Raw genomic sequence first — 19,557 nt, 5'->3', positions numbered from 1 at the left:
CCGGGGTGTCAGGGTCTAGGCGAGGGAGGAAGACAAGGAGTGAGTCGCACTCCCTCTGTTAGGGAGTTATGGGAAGTTATGGGAGGGACCCAAGGGTGGATAGGGCAGAATCAAGCCATTTCTACTGCCTCAAGAGGCCCTAGGACCTGGAGCTTCTGGAACAGGCTGTGAATCAGGGCATCTGTGACCCCCATGCCAGCCTCTGTGGCTCTGACCCCAGACCCTTAGCAGATACACCCAGGCCTGCTTCCCTCCCTCCCTGGCAGGGACTGTTCTTTGTCAGCCACCCACTCTGGGTGCCCAATGCTGAGGCAGGTGGGCTGGGCTCTCCTGGCTCGGGGGCGGGGAGGGAGACTGGAGGGAGGGAAGGAGGCTCCGAGCTCCCTGGGAACCTGCTGAGCTGGCACTTGTTGCCGGCCTGGTTACCGTGGCGATGTGCTTAATGCAGCGTTGAAAATACAGAATACTGACTCCTCTCTCCCTCCTGGCCCTGGACTCCCTCCCTCCCTCCCTTCCTCTTCTGGAGCGTGAAATGAGATTGGTCAAGATAAAAAAGGAAAAGATTCGGTTATTTTTTTAAGAGTGTGGATAATGGGGCCTCTCAATCAAAATCCCAGGCTCCAGTCGGCTCCCCCATCCCCCTCCCAACCTCTCCACCTTCCAGACCGCCTGCTTAGAGGAGGAGGAGGGAACAGAAAGCACAGGGCTTTTCTCTTAATTATGAATCATTCCCCAGGGCCAGGCCCAGGGCAAGGGGGTCCAGGAGCCTGGAGTCTGACCTGGGAGGTAGCTGGAAGGTTTGGGCCTCTCATCAAAGGCCCCCAGGTGTTTCAAGAAATATCTCATCCTGAGTGAGTGTGGTGGGAAAAAAGGAAAAAGAAAAAAAAAACACACAATACGGTTGATGAACTGCCATTGAATTGCAAAAGGGTGGGCCTTGCCTTGCATGGTGCATGGGCTCCCAATCAGTTGTGTGTAAATAAGTTTCCAGAAAATTTAATGCATCATCTGGGTCCTAGGAATGCCACGGTACAAATGAAGTCTTTTTTTTTTTTTTTAATTTATTTGATCAAGAAGGAGAGAGCACAAGCAGGGGGAGCAGTAGAGGGAGAGGGAGAAGCAGGCTCCCTGCTGAGCAGGGAGCCCGATGTGGGGCTCAATCCCAGAACCCTGGAATCATGACCTGAGCGGAAGGCAGATGCTCAATGGACTGAGCCAGCCAGGCGCCCTGTACAAATGAATTCTTAAGGAAGGTTGTGGTTTTTTCCCCATAAAATATTATTTGTCCATCTCTTACCAGTAGCCACAATCTTCCAATGGGCTGAATGGTGATGCTTTCCATTAAAATTAATAAACCTTCACTGATCCTCCTCTCTCTCTCTCTGCCTGCCTCTCTGCCTACTTGTGATCTCTGTCTGTCAAATAAATAAATAAAATCTTAAAAAAAATAAAAAATAAAAAATAAACCTTCACTAAGCAGCTACTGTGTGCTAGGTGCAGAACATGTGCTTAAAGCAAGGCATGCCAGTGACATTCTTCAGTCACTTGTGGAAGGAAGGTGAAGATCATTTATTATGCACTTCTGTGTGCCTGGTCATTCATAGATACAACTTTCTTGCTTAATCCTCACCATAGGACTAGGAGGCTGGTATTATTCTAGTTTAATATAGATAAGGAAACAAGCTTAGTGTGCTCAGGGTCTCCATGAACCGCACTACGTGGTTGAGTTGTTCAAACACAGGTCTTCTGATTTCAAATCTAGGGTTCTCCCTACTATATGGCACTGCCTCCCACAATACCAGAAATAACAACACAAATTCTAAGAAAGCAACACAAGAACAGGACCAGGACAAACTTCTCTTATCCATTCATCTTCTGTTTTGCCTTCTCATGGTTGTTGTTGTTCCTGCCCCATTAACAGAGTTGATGACCCTCACACCAGCTCTAGAGCTGACTGGCAACTCCAGACAGATGGATCCATTCATCCATCCACTCAGCTTTCCACTGTGTGTCTTTGTACACATTTTCTACCTATCCGTGCTTCTTCTTACCCATTCATCCATCCTTCCATCCTCCTTCTTTCCATTCATCTTTCCTTCCATCCATTGTTCCTTCTATGTACTCATCTATCCATCCTTTCTTACATTCATCCTTTCAGTGAGCCATCCATCCTCTATCCACCCATCCTCCATCCATCCATCCATCCATATATCCTTCCATACATCCATCCCTTCATCTATCCATCTTCCTATCATCCATCCTCCATTACCCAGCCTTTCAACCATTCTTGCATCCTTCCATTCATTCACCACCTTTTCACCTAACAAATGCTGGTTGAATCTCTATGGCATAGGATGCTAAGGGGTTATAGCAGTGAACAAGGCAGGTCCCTCTATTCATGGAGCTTAGGACCTAATAGTGGAGGGAAAAGTACAGTAAACAAGTCAATGAATGAATAAAGAAGATAATTTCAGATAGTGATAAGTGCCGTGAAGATAATAAAGTAGAATGATGTCACAAAGAGCCACAGGGAGAGGAGATAACTACTTTAGATTGGGTGAACAGGGAAGACCTCTCTGAGAAGGTGTTCAAAGTGGTCAGCCAAGTGATGAACTGGAGCAGGCCATCCCCAGCCCAAAAGAACAGCAAGTGCAAAGGCCCCGAGGCAAGAACCAGTTTAGCGTGATCACACATGAAAAGGGGGTGAGTATATCTAAGAACAGCAAGTGAATGGGGAAAGCATTACAAAAGGAGGGGATTTGGGGAGTGGCTGGGTCAAATTTTAAGACTACTCGGGCTGCTGGGAAAACAGTAGCTAGTCAAAAGCAGAAACACAGAGACCAGTTAGGGGAGGAACAATTGCAATAGTTCACTCAAGACATGACCGTAGGCACCTGGGTGGCTCAGTCGATTAAGCATCTGCCTTCGGTTCAATTCATGATCCCAGGGTCCTGGGATCAAGTCCCGCATGGGGCACCCTGCTCAGCGGGGAGTGGCTTCTCCTCTCCCTCTGCCCCTGTTCATGCTTTCTCTCTCTCTCTCTCTCTCTCAAATAAATAAATAAAATCTTAAAAAAAAAAAAAAGACAGATGGGGCTTGGGCTGGGGAGGTAGCAATGAAGGAGGAGAAAAGAGACACTGAGGCTATGTTAGTGGTACAGTCAACAATACTTACTGGTGATTTGGCTGTAGGGGTTCCAAAACAGCGGCTACAAGGATGACTCCTAGGCTTGGGACTTGGGAAAATGCATGACTGGTGGTGGTGGCAAGTAAAAATGTGGGAGACCAGGAAAGAAGGAGGTAGAGCATGTGGGACGTGGAAATCAAGAGTTCTATTGGCCCCAAGAGGATTGAGACACCTCCAAATACCCAGTTTAATAAGGTAGTAGCACATGATATATGTCTCAAGTCAGGAAAGAATTCTGGCTAGGGCATAAATTTCAGCCATCGTACTGAGCTGTTGTTTAATGCCAAGGGATTAGACAAGATCACTAGAAAGAGAATGTGGATGGAAAATCACAGAAGGCTCACAAACCAGGCCTTCAGCATTTAGAGCTCGAGGAGAGAAGAAACCAGCAAAGAGAGTGAGTGGGGGAGGACAGTGGATCCGGCAGCAGAGGCATCACAAAACCCAAAGGCGTTAGAAGGAGCGATGACCTGAATCACGTCAGCTAGGAGGTCAGGGGAGGGGATTGGGAGTGGAAAGGGAAGTGACCATTGCAATGATCGGGGTGGAAGTTGTGGGATTTTTCGGGGATCAGCACTCCCGACAGGAATGAGAGGTAAGGGCAGAAACCAGGAAGGAAGCACAGAAAGGAGCTGGTAGCCAGAGTTGGGGCAGAAAAAAACGATGCAGAAGATGGCAGAGCATGTTTGCTGGCTGGAGGAAGTGGTAATTAGGAAGGAGAGATTGATAGAGCAGAAAAGAAGGGATAGATTGTAGGGCCAAGACCTCGGAAGGGTGAGTGGGGTGGGATGCAGAGCAAAGGGTACAGGTGGGCCTTTCGTGGGTGTAGGGGCATTTCATCCATGTGGCTGGGGCAGGTGGATGGATCTGGTGGCGGGGAGAAGCTGCTCCCAGGCGTGTACCCTCTCCTGAGCCCCCAGCCCTACACCAGCTTCCGTGTAACCGGAGCACATAGGTACTTATGTGCTTCAGTAAGTAAGTGTGTGAGTGAGTGAAATGCATGGGTAAGTGACAAAATGAGAGAGGAAGCAATGTATTTTCCACCAATGTCTTCCTCGTGCTTCGGAGCCAGCAGTGTTTGGCACCAGGTGGAAGAAAAGTCACTGGGCTCCTGGCTTCCCCCTAGGGTGCTCTGATACCAGGCCTTTCTGGGGTCCACCAGCAGTAAATGGGGAACAGTTAGCATTGTGGGACACAAGGAAGACCCCTGGAGTAGGAGCGAGGGGCCGGGATTCTAGTGCAGGCTCTAACTGAACACGGGACCTGGGGTAAATGTCTCTCCCTCTCTGGGGAGCGGTTTCTTCATTCGTGATCCTCTGTTGAGCTTTATTCTAGCACCTGCTTAATGGGAAAATAATCAAAGTTAGCATGTCTTGAGTGCTTTTTATATAGCAAGTGTGGGGCTCACATTTAATGGATATTATCTAATTTAATCGTCCCTAAACCCCATGAGATAGGGACAGTAATTCACCCCATGTTACAGATGAGGAAATCAAGGCCTCATCTGTGACTGACCCAAGGTACGCAGCTGAGGAGTGGGGAGCAGAGGTTTGACTCCAGGCAGGCCAGCTCCGGATCTGGTGGTGGGGAGCTGGAGCTGGAAAGCTTGCACTTTCAAGCTTCCCTTCCAGAGTCTGTGAAAGAGATGGGAAGCCACAGAAGGTCCTCAGATCCCAACAGCAGATGAGGTTTTGAAAAGCTGTGCGGACTGACAGGGGATGGCGGGGTTGGCAGGAACCGGGTGTTGCGTCGGCTCGGAAGCACATAAAGGGATTATCTGGAACTCAGAGTTAGAGCCCTAAAGTCAAGTTCTGCTCTGCCATTTGCCAACGTGGGATTTGAGGCAAACTGCTTAATCCTGGGGCACTCCAACGTCTTCCCCTATAAACTGGCGGTATTAACGGGTGCTTCAGAGCTATCTGGTGAGGATAAAGGGGACGAGTGAGTGGGAAAGCGTTTTGCAGTCTTTAAGCTCCCTGCAGAGTATGGATGGTATTGGAGAGGGCTGCTTGGGTCTGTTGCTGTCGTGCAAGGGACTCCTTCTGCGATTTCTCTGGTCAGTCACTCCTTTGGTAAAGCTAAGAATCCTTCACCGAAGGTGGTGATCTGATCAACTTTGTTTCAATTCATGCATTGAGTTTGCTTCAAGGGACAGACTTGGAATGGGACAGGGAGGTCCTCAGAACAAGTCCCAGGACAGATTTTCCTACAGGGCTCCTCCCTCTGCTCTTTGCTCTAATCCTCACTCCGGACCCCCTCCCCTCCCCGCCACCGCCTCACCCCCACCCCTAACAAACTCAGACCTAGGGAGGCTAACAAGTGTACCTGCAGATTCTTTCTGTGGCGTTTCTGACCCCTCTCACTCCCTTCGGCCCCTCGTGGAATGGCCTTCTGCCGGAGGTCCACGCAGCAGAAAAATCGGCTGCAACCTGGGCCCTAGAGTCCCAGCACAGCTTCCAAACACCACTAAGCCCTTCAGCCTCGTGTGCTTCTGCAGATCTCCAAGCCTCAGCTTCTTTACCTGAAAAATGGGCCTTAAAATATCACCTCCCTCCTGGGGTAGCCGGGAGGACTGAGCTTGTCAGGGCAGTGCCTCTGGTACCTGGCAATAAAGGGCTCTGTCCAAAATGATGCAGACTAGGGGCCCCAAAGGTGGGTCCTCTGAGCTCACCTTGTCCTGCTCCGCTCCCCCTGTGCCCCAGGGCTCACCCAATGGCAGCCCTGCAGACCCTTCTCCCCACCCCCAAGCCTACGTTGGTGTGTCCACCTCACAGGCCTCTCACATGTGTGCCTCCAACAGGAAGTGAATACTCTGGCAATGCCTACAGCCACACCCCATACTCCTCCTACGGCGAGGCCTGGCGCTTCCCCAACTCCAGCTTGCTGAGTAAGTCCGCTGGGGGCCACCCAGGCCCTCTGCTGCATGGGGGTAGGGTCGGGGTACAAGGCTGGGCCAAAAATCCATCTGAAAGGCAGCCGGGAGGCCCAGATGAGATGGAGGGTCTGGGGAGACAGGTGTTCTTGGCAGGCCAAGCAGGTGGAGGGAAGCCAGAGTCCCTGGTTGTCTGGAGGGAAAGCACAGAAGCGGGAGACTTTTTTCTCCCTGTCATGCTCCCTCCTGCCGCCTGAGGCCATGTGTTGGGTGTAAGATTTGGGGCTCAGGCCTTGGGAGGGCAAGGGTGGACTCAAGAAAAGTCTCAGAGTGGACTTCCCATCTTCAGGGTCTCAGAGTGCAGCCGCGTCCAGCCACGGTGACATTGAGACACGGGCGCCCAGCAGGATGCCAGCTGCCCTCTGGCCCCTGGGAGCACGCTGTTGGCAAACGAGGCCATCCCGCTGTACACCTAAACCATCTCAGTGTCGCACGGGGGCTCATGACTCCAGACCACAACCCTTACATGGGATCCTTTGTTCACATTTCCAGTATTTGGCTTGACATGCAGATGCCCCCTTCTGTGGAAGGTCCAGAGAGTGAGCCATGGGTTCCCCTTCACCCCTCTCTTGCCCCGGAGCCATGGGCTGGATACAGAAGCTTTTTAGGAAATCAGGCCCCATAAATGGAAACTCAAGGAATTCTGCTAGCGTCTCCCTGAGCGATGACCTTGAGGGTCTCCGAGCAAACCTGAGCCCAGGAAAAGCAATGAGGCCAGTGTGGCCCACCCCATGGGCACCGTCACAGGCCTGGCAGGACCATCCATCTCCAAGACCCCCTCTCCTGCTGTGACCTCCTGGCATTCCAGAAGCTACCAGAAGGATGGCTCACCTGGGCTCTGTTTGCCAGATGGGTTCAACTCTAAGCCACCTTTCTGTTCGATTTTACCAGAAAGGATGAGGCTGCTGAGCTGGGCCAGGGGGCAGGGCACCTCCCTGCCAGCCCCACCTGGGCTGCCCTTCCTGCAGGTGGACAGAGTCTCCCCAGGGAGGCCCTCAAAGGCACATTTCCCCTGGGCACTCAGGATTCTAGTCCTTCTGGGCCCTAGGAGGAAGATTCTCTGACCTCTCACTGTTTGGGCAAGGATTGGGACGGCCTCAGGAATCCCCCAGTGTGCTTCGTTCTTCGGGGTTCCAGATGTAACTGCTCCCAATTGCCCTTTCCCTGAAACGAGGGTGTTGAAGGTCAAGGCGATCCTGGGAGGAGGGGCAAGAAGCCACGGTTCTCATTCTGGCCAGAAACCCGAAGGTGAGGCCAGAGAAGGAGGAAATAGGGCCGGAGAGGAGTTAATCTTTGATGATCAGATAGGCCTGAGGAGTAGATGATTAACTTGTGTTGTCTTCAAGGTTAGCAGATGCAGGAGAGGCTGTGTGGTGCAATTTCCCCTCTGACCAGCGGTGTGGCTGTTTTTGTTTTTTTTTTTTTTTACATGTCCAGGTTCCCCGTATTATTACAGTTCCACATCAAGGCCAAGTGCGCCACCCACCACCGCCACGGCCTTTGACCATCTGTAGTTGCTATGGGGACAGTGGGAGCAACTGAGCACCAAGGAGGACTTGGCCTGGGACAGGCCCCAGAGAGTCACACAAAGGAATCTTTATTTATTACACGAAAAATAACCGCAAGTCCAGCACTGCGGTGCACTCCCTGTGTGATTGTTTTAATGAACCATGAAAGACAGGATGACTTTGGAGAAGGCCACACTGTCCTCTAAGACTCCATAAGGAGGGGCAGGAGTCCCAGGGAAAGAGAGAACTGTTCCGTTCCAAAAGAGACACTATTGGAGGAGAAATGTGGAGAGAAGAAGGAACAGTCGAGGAGCTCGAGGTGGACGGCTCAGGGGCCCACAATGGGCTTAGGGCCCCACGGGGGCCCCCTGGCTCCTCCATCGACAGGCTCTCAGAGACGCGGCCCACACCCTGCAGCCAGGCGCAGCCAGGCTCCCGTCACGGCCCCTTGAAGAGCTGCCTCCCGCCTGCCCCACAGCTGAGGCTCCAGCTGTCCACCTTCTCCGCTCAGCTTGCTTGGTATTTCCGCACCTCCCTCCTGGCCGGGGCTGAGGGCTGGGTCAAAGCCGGAAGCTCCTCCTGATGGTCACCGGGACCTTCCTGTCGCCTGCTGCTGAGAACCTGTGAGCACGCCCCAGATCTCCACTGGATCACCCCCTCGCAGCCAGATCAGCCCACTCCAGCTGGAGACAACCATTCCCAAAGGCACCCCACCCCCAACCCTGGCTCCTGGGGAGTAACCTGCAGCCCTGGGGTAGAGCGAGGCCCAATTGCTGGGGACCCGCTTCCCTCCCCCGACAGCCCCTGCCCCACCAGGTGCGCCCCCTGCAGCCCCAGCCCCCTGCAGCCCCAGCCCACAGCAACTCAAGAGTCCCCGTGGCGACCCCCCGCAAGCCAGCATGGAGGTGCCCTCTCCGGCCCCCCTCACCGCAGCCCTTGTCCCCGCCAAGGCCTGACTGTAAATACTATAAATGAAGCTCTGTTTGGGTCAAGCTTCCCTCTTTCCACCCCAGACTTTGGCCTCTCAGTGAATTGTCTCCCTGCCATGTTGGGCTTCTCTCCTTGATGCTTCTTTTCTTTTTCCTTTTTTTTTTTTTTAAGACAACCCATCATTACCACATAACTCAATAAACCATTACTCTTCGTCTCAGGCTTTGGGGTTGGCTGGGGAAGGAAGCAGCCTGGGTCTGGGCTTTCTCCAGAGAACCTCAGAGCCCCCATGGATCATGAGCTCACTGTGGGGTGGGGGGCGGAAAGTTGAAGGACCGTGGGCTGCCCAGAAGCCCTGACTTCGCATTCCCCCTCTCCCTCTGTTGCTAGACGTTGAACTCCGGGCAGCCACTTCTCCTCAGCTTTGATTTCCACTGTGAGTGAACGCCAGGATAAAATGAGCACACGGCACGGTGCCCAGGGCCAGTCGTAGACTTCCCACAAGTAGTCGCCCTTGTTATTCACAGGAAGCCAGAGAAGCTGCAGGGAGGACTGGAGAAGGTTCTGGAAACACAATAACCTGGGGCCTACATAACAGCTCCTGCGCCTCCTGGAGCAGGAGAGGAGGAGGGGAGAAGACGTCTCCTGGGCAGTGCTGTGTGCCAGACTCGGTGCGAAGGGCGTCCAGTAGATAAGTTGGGATTAGCCCCATTTTACATTTGAGGAAACTGAAGCTCAGACAAAATGAATTAACTTGCTCAAGGTGGGAAATGGTGGGTTCAATCAAGTCCTCTTGCAAAGACTGGGTGATGGGAGGCCCTGGGTGTGCAGGGCCATGAAGGGCCAAGGGAGCCTGTGGGGACATCAGACAATCCCTGTCTGAGAAATGCAGGAGAACACGGGTCAATATAAAATGATGGCTGTGAGGGCTCTGCCCCGACCAGGACGCTTGCACCTTCTCCATGTGGGGCGCAGTGGGAACGAGGGGCAACACGCCCTATTGAATGCTGACAGCAGGGCAGACAACTCAGGTTGAGTCAGATGAAGAGAGAACTCCTCACCCACCACGGACTCCAAGACTAGGAGGGCTGAGGAAGAGACATAGGGTTCTTACTGCCCCCCCCCCACTCCAGTCTTCCCTAAAGAGAAGCCGGGGATGCTCACCAAGGATGGCGTGAGAGTACAGCTGTGGGACCATCCCACAGAGAAAACCAGCCTCGTCTCTGAGAGGACCCAAATTGAGGCTTATTTTCCAGTAACAGCCCTTCCCTCTACAACAAGCTTAGCCACAGGACTGAATCCCATCCTACGTGAGGCTCCTCATCATCTCAAACCTCTGAGTCCCTGAGTGCCCTAAGGCAGCCCCCCACCTGGTTCTGAGGAGCAACGGACCACCCGCCCCCATCCAAGATCACTTTGAGATACGCGGTGTCCGAAGGAGCCCGCAGAGCAATTTCGCATTTGAAGCCAAAACACTCTCTGGGAACACTTGGTGCCCCTGGCAGGCCTCCTCCAAACCCCAAACAGCGAAGGGACTTGGGCTGTGCTTTTGCTACGGGGTGACCATGGTTCAGAACTCCCCTTCCTTTCTCTGAGGTGGGCTGAGCATCCCTGGGCACTCTGCCTCAAGCAAGTGTTGGTGTGTGGTGTGTGGTGTGGGCCAAGGGCAGCATGGCTGGCCGGTACCTACCCAGACATTCGATCTGTGGTCAAACCATGGTCCCCCTTTGGAAAATGCAGTCATCTATGCATTCTGGGAAAGCGACCATTTGCTGTTGAGAGACGTCTGGGCCGCACTGGCAGGGCTTGGTAAAGGACTATGAGGAGGATGAGGGGACATAGGGGTTGGGTTACCACGTAGCAAGGTTTCTGTGAAGGGTTGCGGGAGTAGAGTGTGTGGGGAGGATAATGGGGGATGGGGCCTGGGCCTGAGCATTCCCAAGGCACCAAGGGCTGCATAGCACCCTCACCCACCCTGCATAGCAGCTAGAACAATCCCGGTCACAGCCCATGTGAGGAGGCCTCCTCAGCTTTCCTAGCAGCTCTCCCTGCTGCTCCCCCATCTTCACTCTTCCCCTTCAGTGACCTCTACCCCCTGCCCCTCCTAGCATGGCCAGGCCTGCCCAGTGTCAGGAGCTCACAGAGGTCTGAGCAGGCCAGGCAGCCCCTACAGGTGGCCATAAGAGTTCCTGCTAAGAGACAACAGCTCAGACCACCTGGGCCACAAGGTGGAGTAGAGCCCATCTTTCCAAGGTGGGCTGGAGCTGGTGTGATCCTCAGGCCTCTAGGAGTGGGGACAGGAGCAGCTGGGAGTCCTGCCTCCAAGGCCAGCCCCAGGCTGGTTCATCTCCCTGCCTTCTCCAATATTCTTGCCATGAGTTGTTACCAAAGAGAGTCTGTTTTCCATGGGGGCACACACTCCATCCTGGCAACAAACTCAGGCAAGAGGAGTCGGTGGCCAGTCTACTGATAGGAAATAGGGGACCAGCAAGATTGAGGGGTTCGCTAGGGTTGCCCCTCTCCTGCCTTCCCTCCTCATCCTCCTGCTTCCTTCCCCAAAAGCATGTACCTTTTCAGGTGTGTACCTATCTGGGTCCTCATCAGATGATTCCTGATGTCCTTGTCCTTCAGAGGTGCCAGAGGAGAGGCCTAGAGTCCTCAAAGCCCCTAGTCGGTGGGACTGAGCTTCAAGGGCAGAGGGAAGCCGGTGGGGATTGGGGCTCCTTGCCCGGCCCCCTTCAATCCCTACTTCACTCCCACCTTCATCTTCCCTCATCCTCAGTAAGAGTACTAACCCTTCACAAAGGCTTAGTTTCTGCTTATAAAAAAGCTCATTCGCGTCAATTTGTGTCCCTGGTTCTGAACATTGGCTCCATTTTGTACTTGGAGAAACTGAGAACTCAAGATTTCTTGACTTTTTCAACGTCATTCAGAGGAGGAGGGACCACCGCCCAACCCGTCATCCAAGGCCAACTCTGGGTCGTAATCTAAGGCTTGGATACCCAGACGTGGCCAGACCTCTGCAGAGACCTCAGGCAGCTGTGACTTTGTGCGGAGGGTCAGAAGGTCTGTGACCGCCTAGGGCACTGCCTTGCACTCCTGACGGGGCCAGCAGTCCCGGATGGAAAGCCTGGACGTCAGGCTACAGGTGGAGGAGCGCAGGGCCAGGTTGATCCCGGTTCCCTTCTATCCCTGGCCCTGAGTTTCTCCTCAGGCCATCCCTTGGCTGCTGTTCTCCTGCCTTTAGGGTCACAAAGCATTTGCATCGGTAGGGGATTTCCCTGTTCCTCTGCCAAAGCTTCTGAGTCACCCTCCAGAGGGAGTGAGCCAACGGAGTGACCACCGCGGTGAATCTTGGGACGAGTCCTGTCCCTCCACCTCTCTCACCTCCTTGTCCCGACACTTTCATCTCTTAGTTTTTGTTCCAGTCCCTTCTCCTCGGGGTCTGATGAAATTGTTCCTTTGACGGCCCCGAGCCTCCCCCACTTTGTGGGCGTCTGCAGGTGTGTGAACCTGTGAGAGAATAGGCGAAAGCTCAGGAAGGGCTTAGAGGTCCTGCATCCTGCTCCACAAATGCCACCAACTCTCCTCTCTCCATCTCCTCATTGTTTGGCTCCTTGTTCTTCTCATTACCTTCTTCTGTTCCTCTTGCTCTTTGGGGACTGGGGGACACAGGCATAGAGGCTCCCTCTCCCGGCAGGTGCACAGGCCCACAGCTGTCCACTCCCTCACGCACCCCACCACCTTCCGCCCCACCTGCAATGTCACAGGCCCTGGGACAGAACCCGCAGCCAGGCCTTCGAAGAAGCTGGAGAAAGGGGCAAGACGGGCCCCTCCTGGCCAGCATCCTCTCCCCTCCCCCGAAGGCACCCCTTCTATTCTTGCGAAGGGCCTCGCGGGGATTCAGGAATTCGGGAATTCGGGGCCAGGACTAGGGGCTCCCCGGTGGCGACGGCGGCGGGAAGCGGGGCTCTCTAGGTGAAGGGAAAGGGAGCGGGAGCAGGGAGGTCGGGCCCAGCTCCTCCGCATCTGTGCCTGGTGGCAGCCGGCCAGGTTGTGGAGTGGAGCGCTGCCTGCGGCTCTCCCAGGGAAATGTGATTTCCCCTTGAGTGAAGCGGACTGTGCAGTGTGGAAATTGGCTCTTTTCTGAGCGAGCGGTGGCTGTTCTGGAGTCGGGGCGGGCTGGGGCCCGCGGGAGGCCGCGCTGGCCCCTGGAGTGAGCCGGGAGCAGCCATGTGCTGAGAACTCATTAGGGATAAATCAAACTAGTACCAGCATGAAGCCAACACCCTCCCCCACCGACCGTGCCTCCGGTCCCCACCTCCTCCGAGACCCCCTACTTCCACCTCCTCCTTCTTCTCCGCAGCCCAGGCCCCCTCCCCCACGTCAGGGAGCAGAGCCCACTGCACACAGACAATCACACACACAGGCCCGCAGCCTGTGGCCCACTCCAGGAGCCCGCCTCCAACGGGAGCCCAGTTGGCTGGCAAATAAATCTTTGTTGTTTGATTTTTGCTTGTTTACTTTGGGGACAGGGGATTGGTAGCAAGCTGTAACTTCCAGCCCCCAGGCATACGGCACCCCTCCCCACCTCAGCCTCACCCTGAGTGTGGATGGGGAACTCACATTCAAACCCTCTCACCCTCCTGCCTTCTTTCCAGGCCTGCCCCTGCCTCCCCACATCGGTTCCCCCCACATTTATCCCCCTGGGGAGATGAGAGCAGAAGGTTCCCTGGGCCCAATCTTATCTATCTACCACAGACCTCCCAGGGGACTTCACCGAAGCAAAACACACAAATCCTCCATAAAAGGGTGAGCTTGATCTGAATGGATTGAATGTGAAACTTATTCTCCCACCCCCTCCCGGCCCCAAAGGAAGAAGAGAAAAGAAAGAGAAAAGCTTAAGAAGGAGGGGGAGGAGGCTGGTGAAACTAGCTGTTGGTGCCAGGGAAAGGGGGCTGCTCTGCCTACCTTTCTAGGGACTGAATTTGAGGGGTACCAGAACCTGCTGGTTCTTGTCATCAGAACAACGTTCTGGTCATCACCTTTGTTTCTCCCACCCCTCCCTGAGAGAGAGGGGCCAGTGATGGAGGGAAGGAGCCCAGAGCTGGGGGGTGGGCCTTGGACCCCTCCCCGTCACCTCCCCACTGGAGACCCCAGGGGACTCCAGTTTCCTCAGCTGTGAAATGCATGGCGTGGGCCATGATGTCCAGCCCTAACACTATGATTCAATAGTTGCTGGGTCAGTGAAAGGCATTCCCAGCCTCATCTGACTGGTTCAGGTATGAAGCCTCTTTTTCCCAAATTCCCCAGGTAACTTTCCATTGAACACCACAGGAAACACCATATTTCCATATTTGGAATCAGGTCTCTGTTGGGGTGGAGTGGGGTGGCTTCTGGTGCCCACTCACGCAGGGCACTGGGGCCTTGCCTTGGCTGGAGGAGAGAAGCCAGGCTTCCAAAGGATTCCAGGACAGGGGCAGAAACCAGAGCGAGGCTAAGGCATCACAGTTAATGGTGGGGGTGCGGGGGAAGTCTGCTGAGCTCTCATGCTGACTGCCATGTTCATCTGGGGTTCGCTCATGAACCATCTACTACGTCCCAGACTCGGTGACAGGCACGGAGCTGAGAACAAGATGAATCCGATTGGATTCCACCACCCACTGTCCCCCCCCCCAAATCCCTCTGACCATAGAAATGAGACTTCTACGAAAGTCACTACAGAGCAAAGAGGAAAAGTGATGAAGGCCATGAGTGCTCTCAGGTTTCAGACAATATTTGCAAAATCCTTCCTGTCCCTCCCAGGCCTTTCTCTGGCATCCCTGCCTTCTCGAAGATGAAGAAGCAGCGTCAGGAACACCAACCACAAACCTAACCCCCCCCCCAGGGCCATAAAAGCCAGACCTGACCTCAATCCCCAGAAAAGGGCTGTTCTCCTGTGCTTGTGTTCCCAGGAGGGAGAAGGAGGGTGCTAGGTGAGGGGAACGCAAAATGTAAGCAAGATCCTTCTCGAACAGCGACTCACCCCACTCCAGCTCAAATGCCACTAGCCGAGAGCCTGGGACCTGAAGCCCTGGGTTTTTCTCTGAGCTGCTTCTTTGTTCCTGCTATGTGGTGCCAGGCCAGGACGGGGAAGAGGGGTCTCAGCTGGGCAGCTGCCCCTCCCTGTGTGGGCTTCACTGGTTCCTCCACTTTGTCCCATCTCAATACCTGCCCCTCCCCAGCTCAGCAGGCTGCCCCCCGCCACCCTTCTCCAACCACAGCTTGGAGGATCAGAAGGGAAAGGAGGAGGGAGAGGTGTGGAAGGTAGGAAATGAGACATAGGAGAGCAGGGAGGGGATACATGGGGACGGAGACTCCAGCTGGCTGTGAGTTCTAGGTCCTTGGGTTCTTCTTTCCCATAAGCTTCTGCTAAGTGTTCGTGACAGAGACAGCAGTCTTGGGGGACAGGCCTCCCCTCCCCGATCCCTTCCCCCGCAAGCGCATTGCAGCCAAGCCCCAATTGGAGGGTGTAGGGAGAGGCCCATAGGGGCTGTAGCACAATGATGGGGGGGCGTCCTAGAAGGGGGAGCAGGTGCCTTCTTTCAGCAGCAGGCCCAGGGTGGGAGTTGGGTGGGGGTGGGCTGAGACCCAGGCCAAGGCTCAGGGCCCATCTGAGCATGTCGCCTGCTAAGGAGGAGCGGAGGCGGGGGAGGGGAGGGCGGGGAGGTGAATAAATAATAGGAAATAAAACTTCATGAAGCAGAAAATAAAAGGCAGATTATACAGATGTGGCAATTTGAAGGATCATTGCCTCTGTCCTCCTTTTAACTGCTGCATCTGGAGTTTTGAAGCGGCTTACCCTCTCCCTCCCTCAGCCATGTCCCTGCCTGGCTGGAGGCCCCCACGGGGCCAAGGCACGAGTGGGGACAGCACCTCTAACCTCTCTGCCGGTGACGGTCCCTAGCACCATGCGCTGCTGCCCGGCCTCCACTGAGCCTGTGGGTGGAGGGTGAAGGGTGGGTGCTGGGTGTTTCGGGGCGAAGCCCTGGGCGAGGTGCGGCTGGGGCTGCGTTTGTGTGAGGAAGGGGAACAGCTGCCAGACAGCAGGGTCTGGGTGAGGACAGGACTGGTCATGAGGAAGGTCACAGGGCGGGAATGACAGGAGGGAACGTGGATGGTCAGGAACTGAGTGAGGAAGGGCGCCCCTTGCCAAAGGGGCTTTGGCTGAGGGGTAGCTGGAGGGTGAAGTTTAAATCTCCATATCTTCCTGCACGCAGCTTCTTTCTCCCTCTTCGTCAAAATTCATTTGTTAAGCTTCAATTTGACACTGTGCCAGGTGCCATATAAACAGACATGGTCCCTGCCCTTAAGGAATTTCCAACCTAAGACACACACACACACACTGACATTTTGTTTATTTTATTTTAAATATTAATGTATTCCCCCACCTTGTTCCAGAGAGGATTTGAGACAGCTCACAGGAAATGCATGCAATAAATTAGGAAAATACAGATGAGAACTAAAGTATTGGGACCCCAGAAAATGCAGAGTGAGTGGCCCTGAGCAGCCCCCATTGAGCTGGAGATCGGCCTTGAGTCTCGTGATAGTGGCCAGGTGGAAGGGTTTCATGGTTGCTTACCTGACTGAGAGAGTCGTCGCTTTTCTGTCCATGTACCTCCTCCAGACCCTGCTGTGTCACACCAGACGGAGACAAAGACGTCAGAAAACCAGAAGCTTCCGCCTGACACCAAAGGTGAGGCAAAGGCCCGTTTGGCTCAAATATCCTCAGAATCCTGGTGTGTCACCTCTCAAGTCACAGAACTGTCACAGAATCATTAATAGAAACAGGGGAGTCAGAAGGGGACAGGTTTAGGGGGACGACACTAAATCCAGTCTTATGTGTAATAAGTAACATCTGTACAGAAACTTATCCTCTCCGGGAAGAATATTGAGGGCCGAGTCCTGCCCAGTTAGACCTCCAGGGCGAAAGCCAGGGCAGAGATCAGAGCTGAAGGTTTATTTACATCGGGAGGCTTTCCGAGAAGCTATCCTGAAGGCCTCCGAAAGCTGCACCGTGGGGGAAGACTGGGCTCGGGGGTAGGAGGAGAAAGCAGTTCTTTCTCTAAAGAATATTCTTTAGAGAACTTTTAAAGAAAGTTCTTTCTCTAAAGAACGTGGAAGAAGGGAGAAGAACCAGGAGAACATGGAGGCCAGAAGCCCAGGGGGATACAGCTTTGAGAGTTACACTTTAGGACTGCAGGTGTTGGCTCCTGAGCAAAGGGAACCAGCTTGCCCGGCTCCTCCCCTTGGGAAGCGTCTGTTCCACTAGGAGCAGGGACAGAAAGAAGAGGGAAGGGAATGGGGGGATAGCAGGGGAAGGGAGGGATGTAGAAAGTTACAGACTTAACTGGGGAGCAGGGATCCAGGAAGGCTTCCTGGAGGAGATGGCATCCAGATACAGTTGGTTTCCTCCCCGTCCTGGTACCAGTAGTACTCAGAATTTCTCCACAGCTGGTCCCAGTCTCCATCCTTTCTGTGATACGGCCTCACCACCACCCCATCTCAGAAGGTGGACTCTGCCTATCCTAAGCCCCTGACCCTGGTGATTGGCTCAGAGATGGGCACATGGCTCAAAGTGGGCAGCTCAGAGAGACTCTGTTGCTGGACTTGAGTCTGAACTTCCCAAGAAGCAGATGGTCTCTCTGTGTTAGACTGGCACCAAGAAGAGGGCCACTTGGTAGCTCCTGGGGCAATCTTGGGACCACGAGGGCTCCTCCTGCTTCCTAGCCTGGGAGATGGAGCCCAGAAGAACAGAGCAGGGCCAGGCTCAGTGCAGAGCTCTCGCTCAAGCCTCACCTGACCTGGATATAGAGCGACTCATTATGGGAGAGATGAAATATCCTCTCTTTTTTTGGCTAAAGCCCATTTGAGTTCAGATTTGTTACTTGCAACTTCCAGGCAGAAGAAAAACCAAGGCCTTGCATTTGGAGAGCAGAACCCAAGCGGGGCCCCCCGGAGGGGAGGGTGCATGGGGTAAGGTCAGTAAGGCCATGAGCTAATAGCTAACTTACTAGGCTTTCCTTCAGTGCCAGGCATTGTTCTGAGATGTTTACGTGCATAATTCTACTTATTCCTCACAAGGACTCTGTGAGGTAAATAGTGTTATTATCCCTGTTTGATAAAGAAGCAATCCGGAGTATAAGAGGGTAGGTAACTGACCTTGGTTAGACGGCTAGAAAACAGACCATGGGGGCAGTCCAACTCCAGGTTCTAGCTGCTGAGACCAGATCATGCTGGGCCTTGTGCAGGGCTAGGCAGGTCTCTGGGTCAAAGGTCGCTGAGAGGTGAGGGGCATGAAGGCTGAGAAGACACTGGATTTGATGATTAAGGGTCACAAGTGGCCCTTCTGGTATGTCCCCATTTCAGAGATGAGTACCACAGAAACCAGTTTGCAAGGTGTGAATGGGAGCCAGGTGTGAACAGGAGCCAGGTGTGAATGGGACCCAGGCAAGGGAGAGAAACAGCAGGCAAAGACCACACATCTGTGGGTCTCAGCTACAAGAAGCAAGGAGTCAAATGCCCGCTTTTCTTTTTCTTTTTCCTTGCGTGGGCGATATGCTGGAAGTTGTTTGCAAGGGATAAGAAGGGGGTAAAAGTAGGCCCAAAGACCCAGATGGAAGCCCTGAGGGAGAGAGGTCACGGCACGCAGGAGAAACAGAGGTGGTGTGTGGTCTCAGGGAGGAGGTCGGTCCCAAGAACGCAGTGAGCACCTCTTCTGCTAGAGAAGGGAAGAGGAAAGGACAGGTAAAAGTGTAAGCCACAGTGAGATGGCAAGGGGGCAGAGACATCCAGAAGAATTGATGGAGAGGCGGGGGGGGAGGAGCCGTCGTGGAGAGTGTGGCATTCAGGAAAGCCATAAGTACGTGTGAGTATGTGCAGGCATGCGCCTGGGGGCGGGGGTCAGGGAGGGAGAAGGGCCAGATGGCGGATTGCCAGGTTGTCCTAAGTTTCCAGGCCACTGGTTTTTCCCCCCCTTTTCATTTTTTATTTTAGACTTAAAAGAAGTTGTGCAGGCAGTACAGAGGGTCTCCAGGCCCCATTCCGACTCTCCCTATTGGCCCTATTCACTCAAGTCATTTCATTTTCTTAAAGCAGGACTCCCAGGCTGGCTGGCTATCTGTCAAGCCACGAGTCTGGGCCTCTCCTGCTGGAAAAGCACACTCTTGGGCTGCAGGCAAGGTCCCATGTGACCAGGCCCCACCCCTCCACTGCTGTGTTTCCCTTGCCCACCCTCACCCCAGTCCTGCAGCCCTGCTTCTTCCATTATAGCCCATCTGTTGTCACCATCGGACTCTGACCCCCCAAAAGGAAAGGACCCAAGCCTTGGGCCTCAGCGGTCTTTTGCTCTTTTCTGGTACCCAGCAAACAACCAGCAAATAAATGTTATCAGCAGAAAGCCACACAAAACAGAGATGCTGGGAGACCAGGAAGAGATTACATCTGGGGTATCACCTGGGTCACGGCAGGCCCAGGGTCCCAGAGGCGGAGTCCCCCTAGAAGGGAAAGGAAGAGCCAGAGACAAACCAGCCAGCCTTACAGAGCCTGAGCTCGTCACCAAGAACCTGTGCCCGTCCCATTGTCTGCAAAGAGATGCACCAACCCACTTCCCAGGTGGGAAAGGAAGCGAGGGTGGACACAAGGTCGGACAGATGCCTGTGGGCCACATCTGCCCCACACCTCAGGAGTGGGACTGGGAGCTCACTCAGTGTTCACTTTTGTGGGGACAATTCTTTGAGGGAACTCTAGGCTGCCCCCATATGGCTCCAGAAACTCTTTTTCTTCTCCATCTGCAGAAAGATGTCAGAGTTGCAACCCTTCCCATGGCTGACTTCTCCAGAAGTTGGGGGCCCTGGCTTGGACCACTGTGGGTTTAGGGAAGTGGAAGGTCCTGGCTCTGGTGATTCCTGGGGACAAACAGACTAACTTCCTCTTCCTCAGGGAGCAGAGCTCTGCAGCAGG

The 19,557-nt window shown here is 54.0% G+C and overlaps 1 protein-coding gene across 11 annotated transcripts in view; it reads left to right on the top strand.

Moving 5' to 3' along the window:
* Window positions 1–7,960, top strand: part of PAX8 (paired box 8) — a 55,990-nt gene extending 48,030 nt beyond the window's left edge. For all 11 annotated transcript variants that reach the window (XM_032843823.1, XM_032843822.1, XM_032843830.1 and 8 more), the window contains 2 exons: window positions 5,987–6,073; window positions 7,556–7,960. In XM_032843823.1, coding sequence (XP_032699714.1) covers window positions 5,987–6,073; window positions 7,556–7,632 — 164 coding nt within the window. In that variant the 3' untranslated portion in view covers window positions 7,633–7,960. The remainder of the gene's footprint in view (window positions 1–5,986; window positions 6,074–7,555) is intronic.
* Window positions 7,961–19,557: the final 11,597 nt, after the last annotated feature.

This window comes from Lontra canadensis, unplaced genomic scaffold (genome assembly GCF_010015895.1).
Source record: "Lontra canadensis isolate GAN:19392208 unplaced genomic scaffold, GSC_riverotter_1.0 scaffold144, whole genome shotgun sequence".
In the NCBI taxonomy this organism is placed as follows: Eukaryota; Metazoa; Chordata; class Mammalia; order Carnivora; family Mustelidae; genus Lontra; species Lontra canadensis.
The sequence above is the reverse complement of the archived record's forward strand: the minus strand, read 5'-3'. Positions and strand labels throughout refer to the sequence as shown.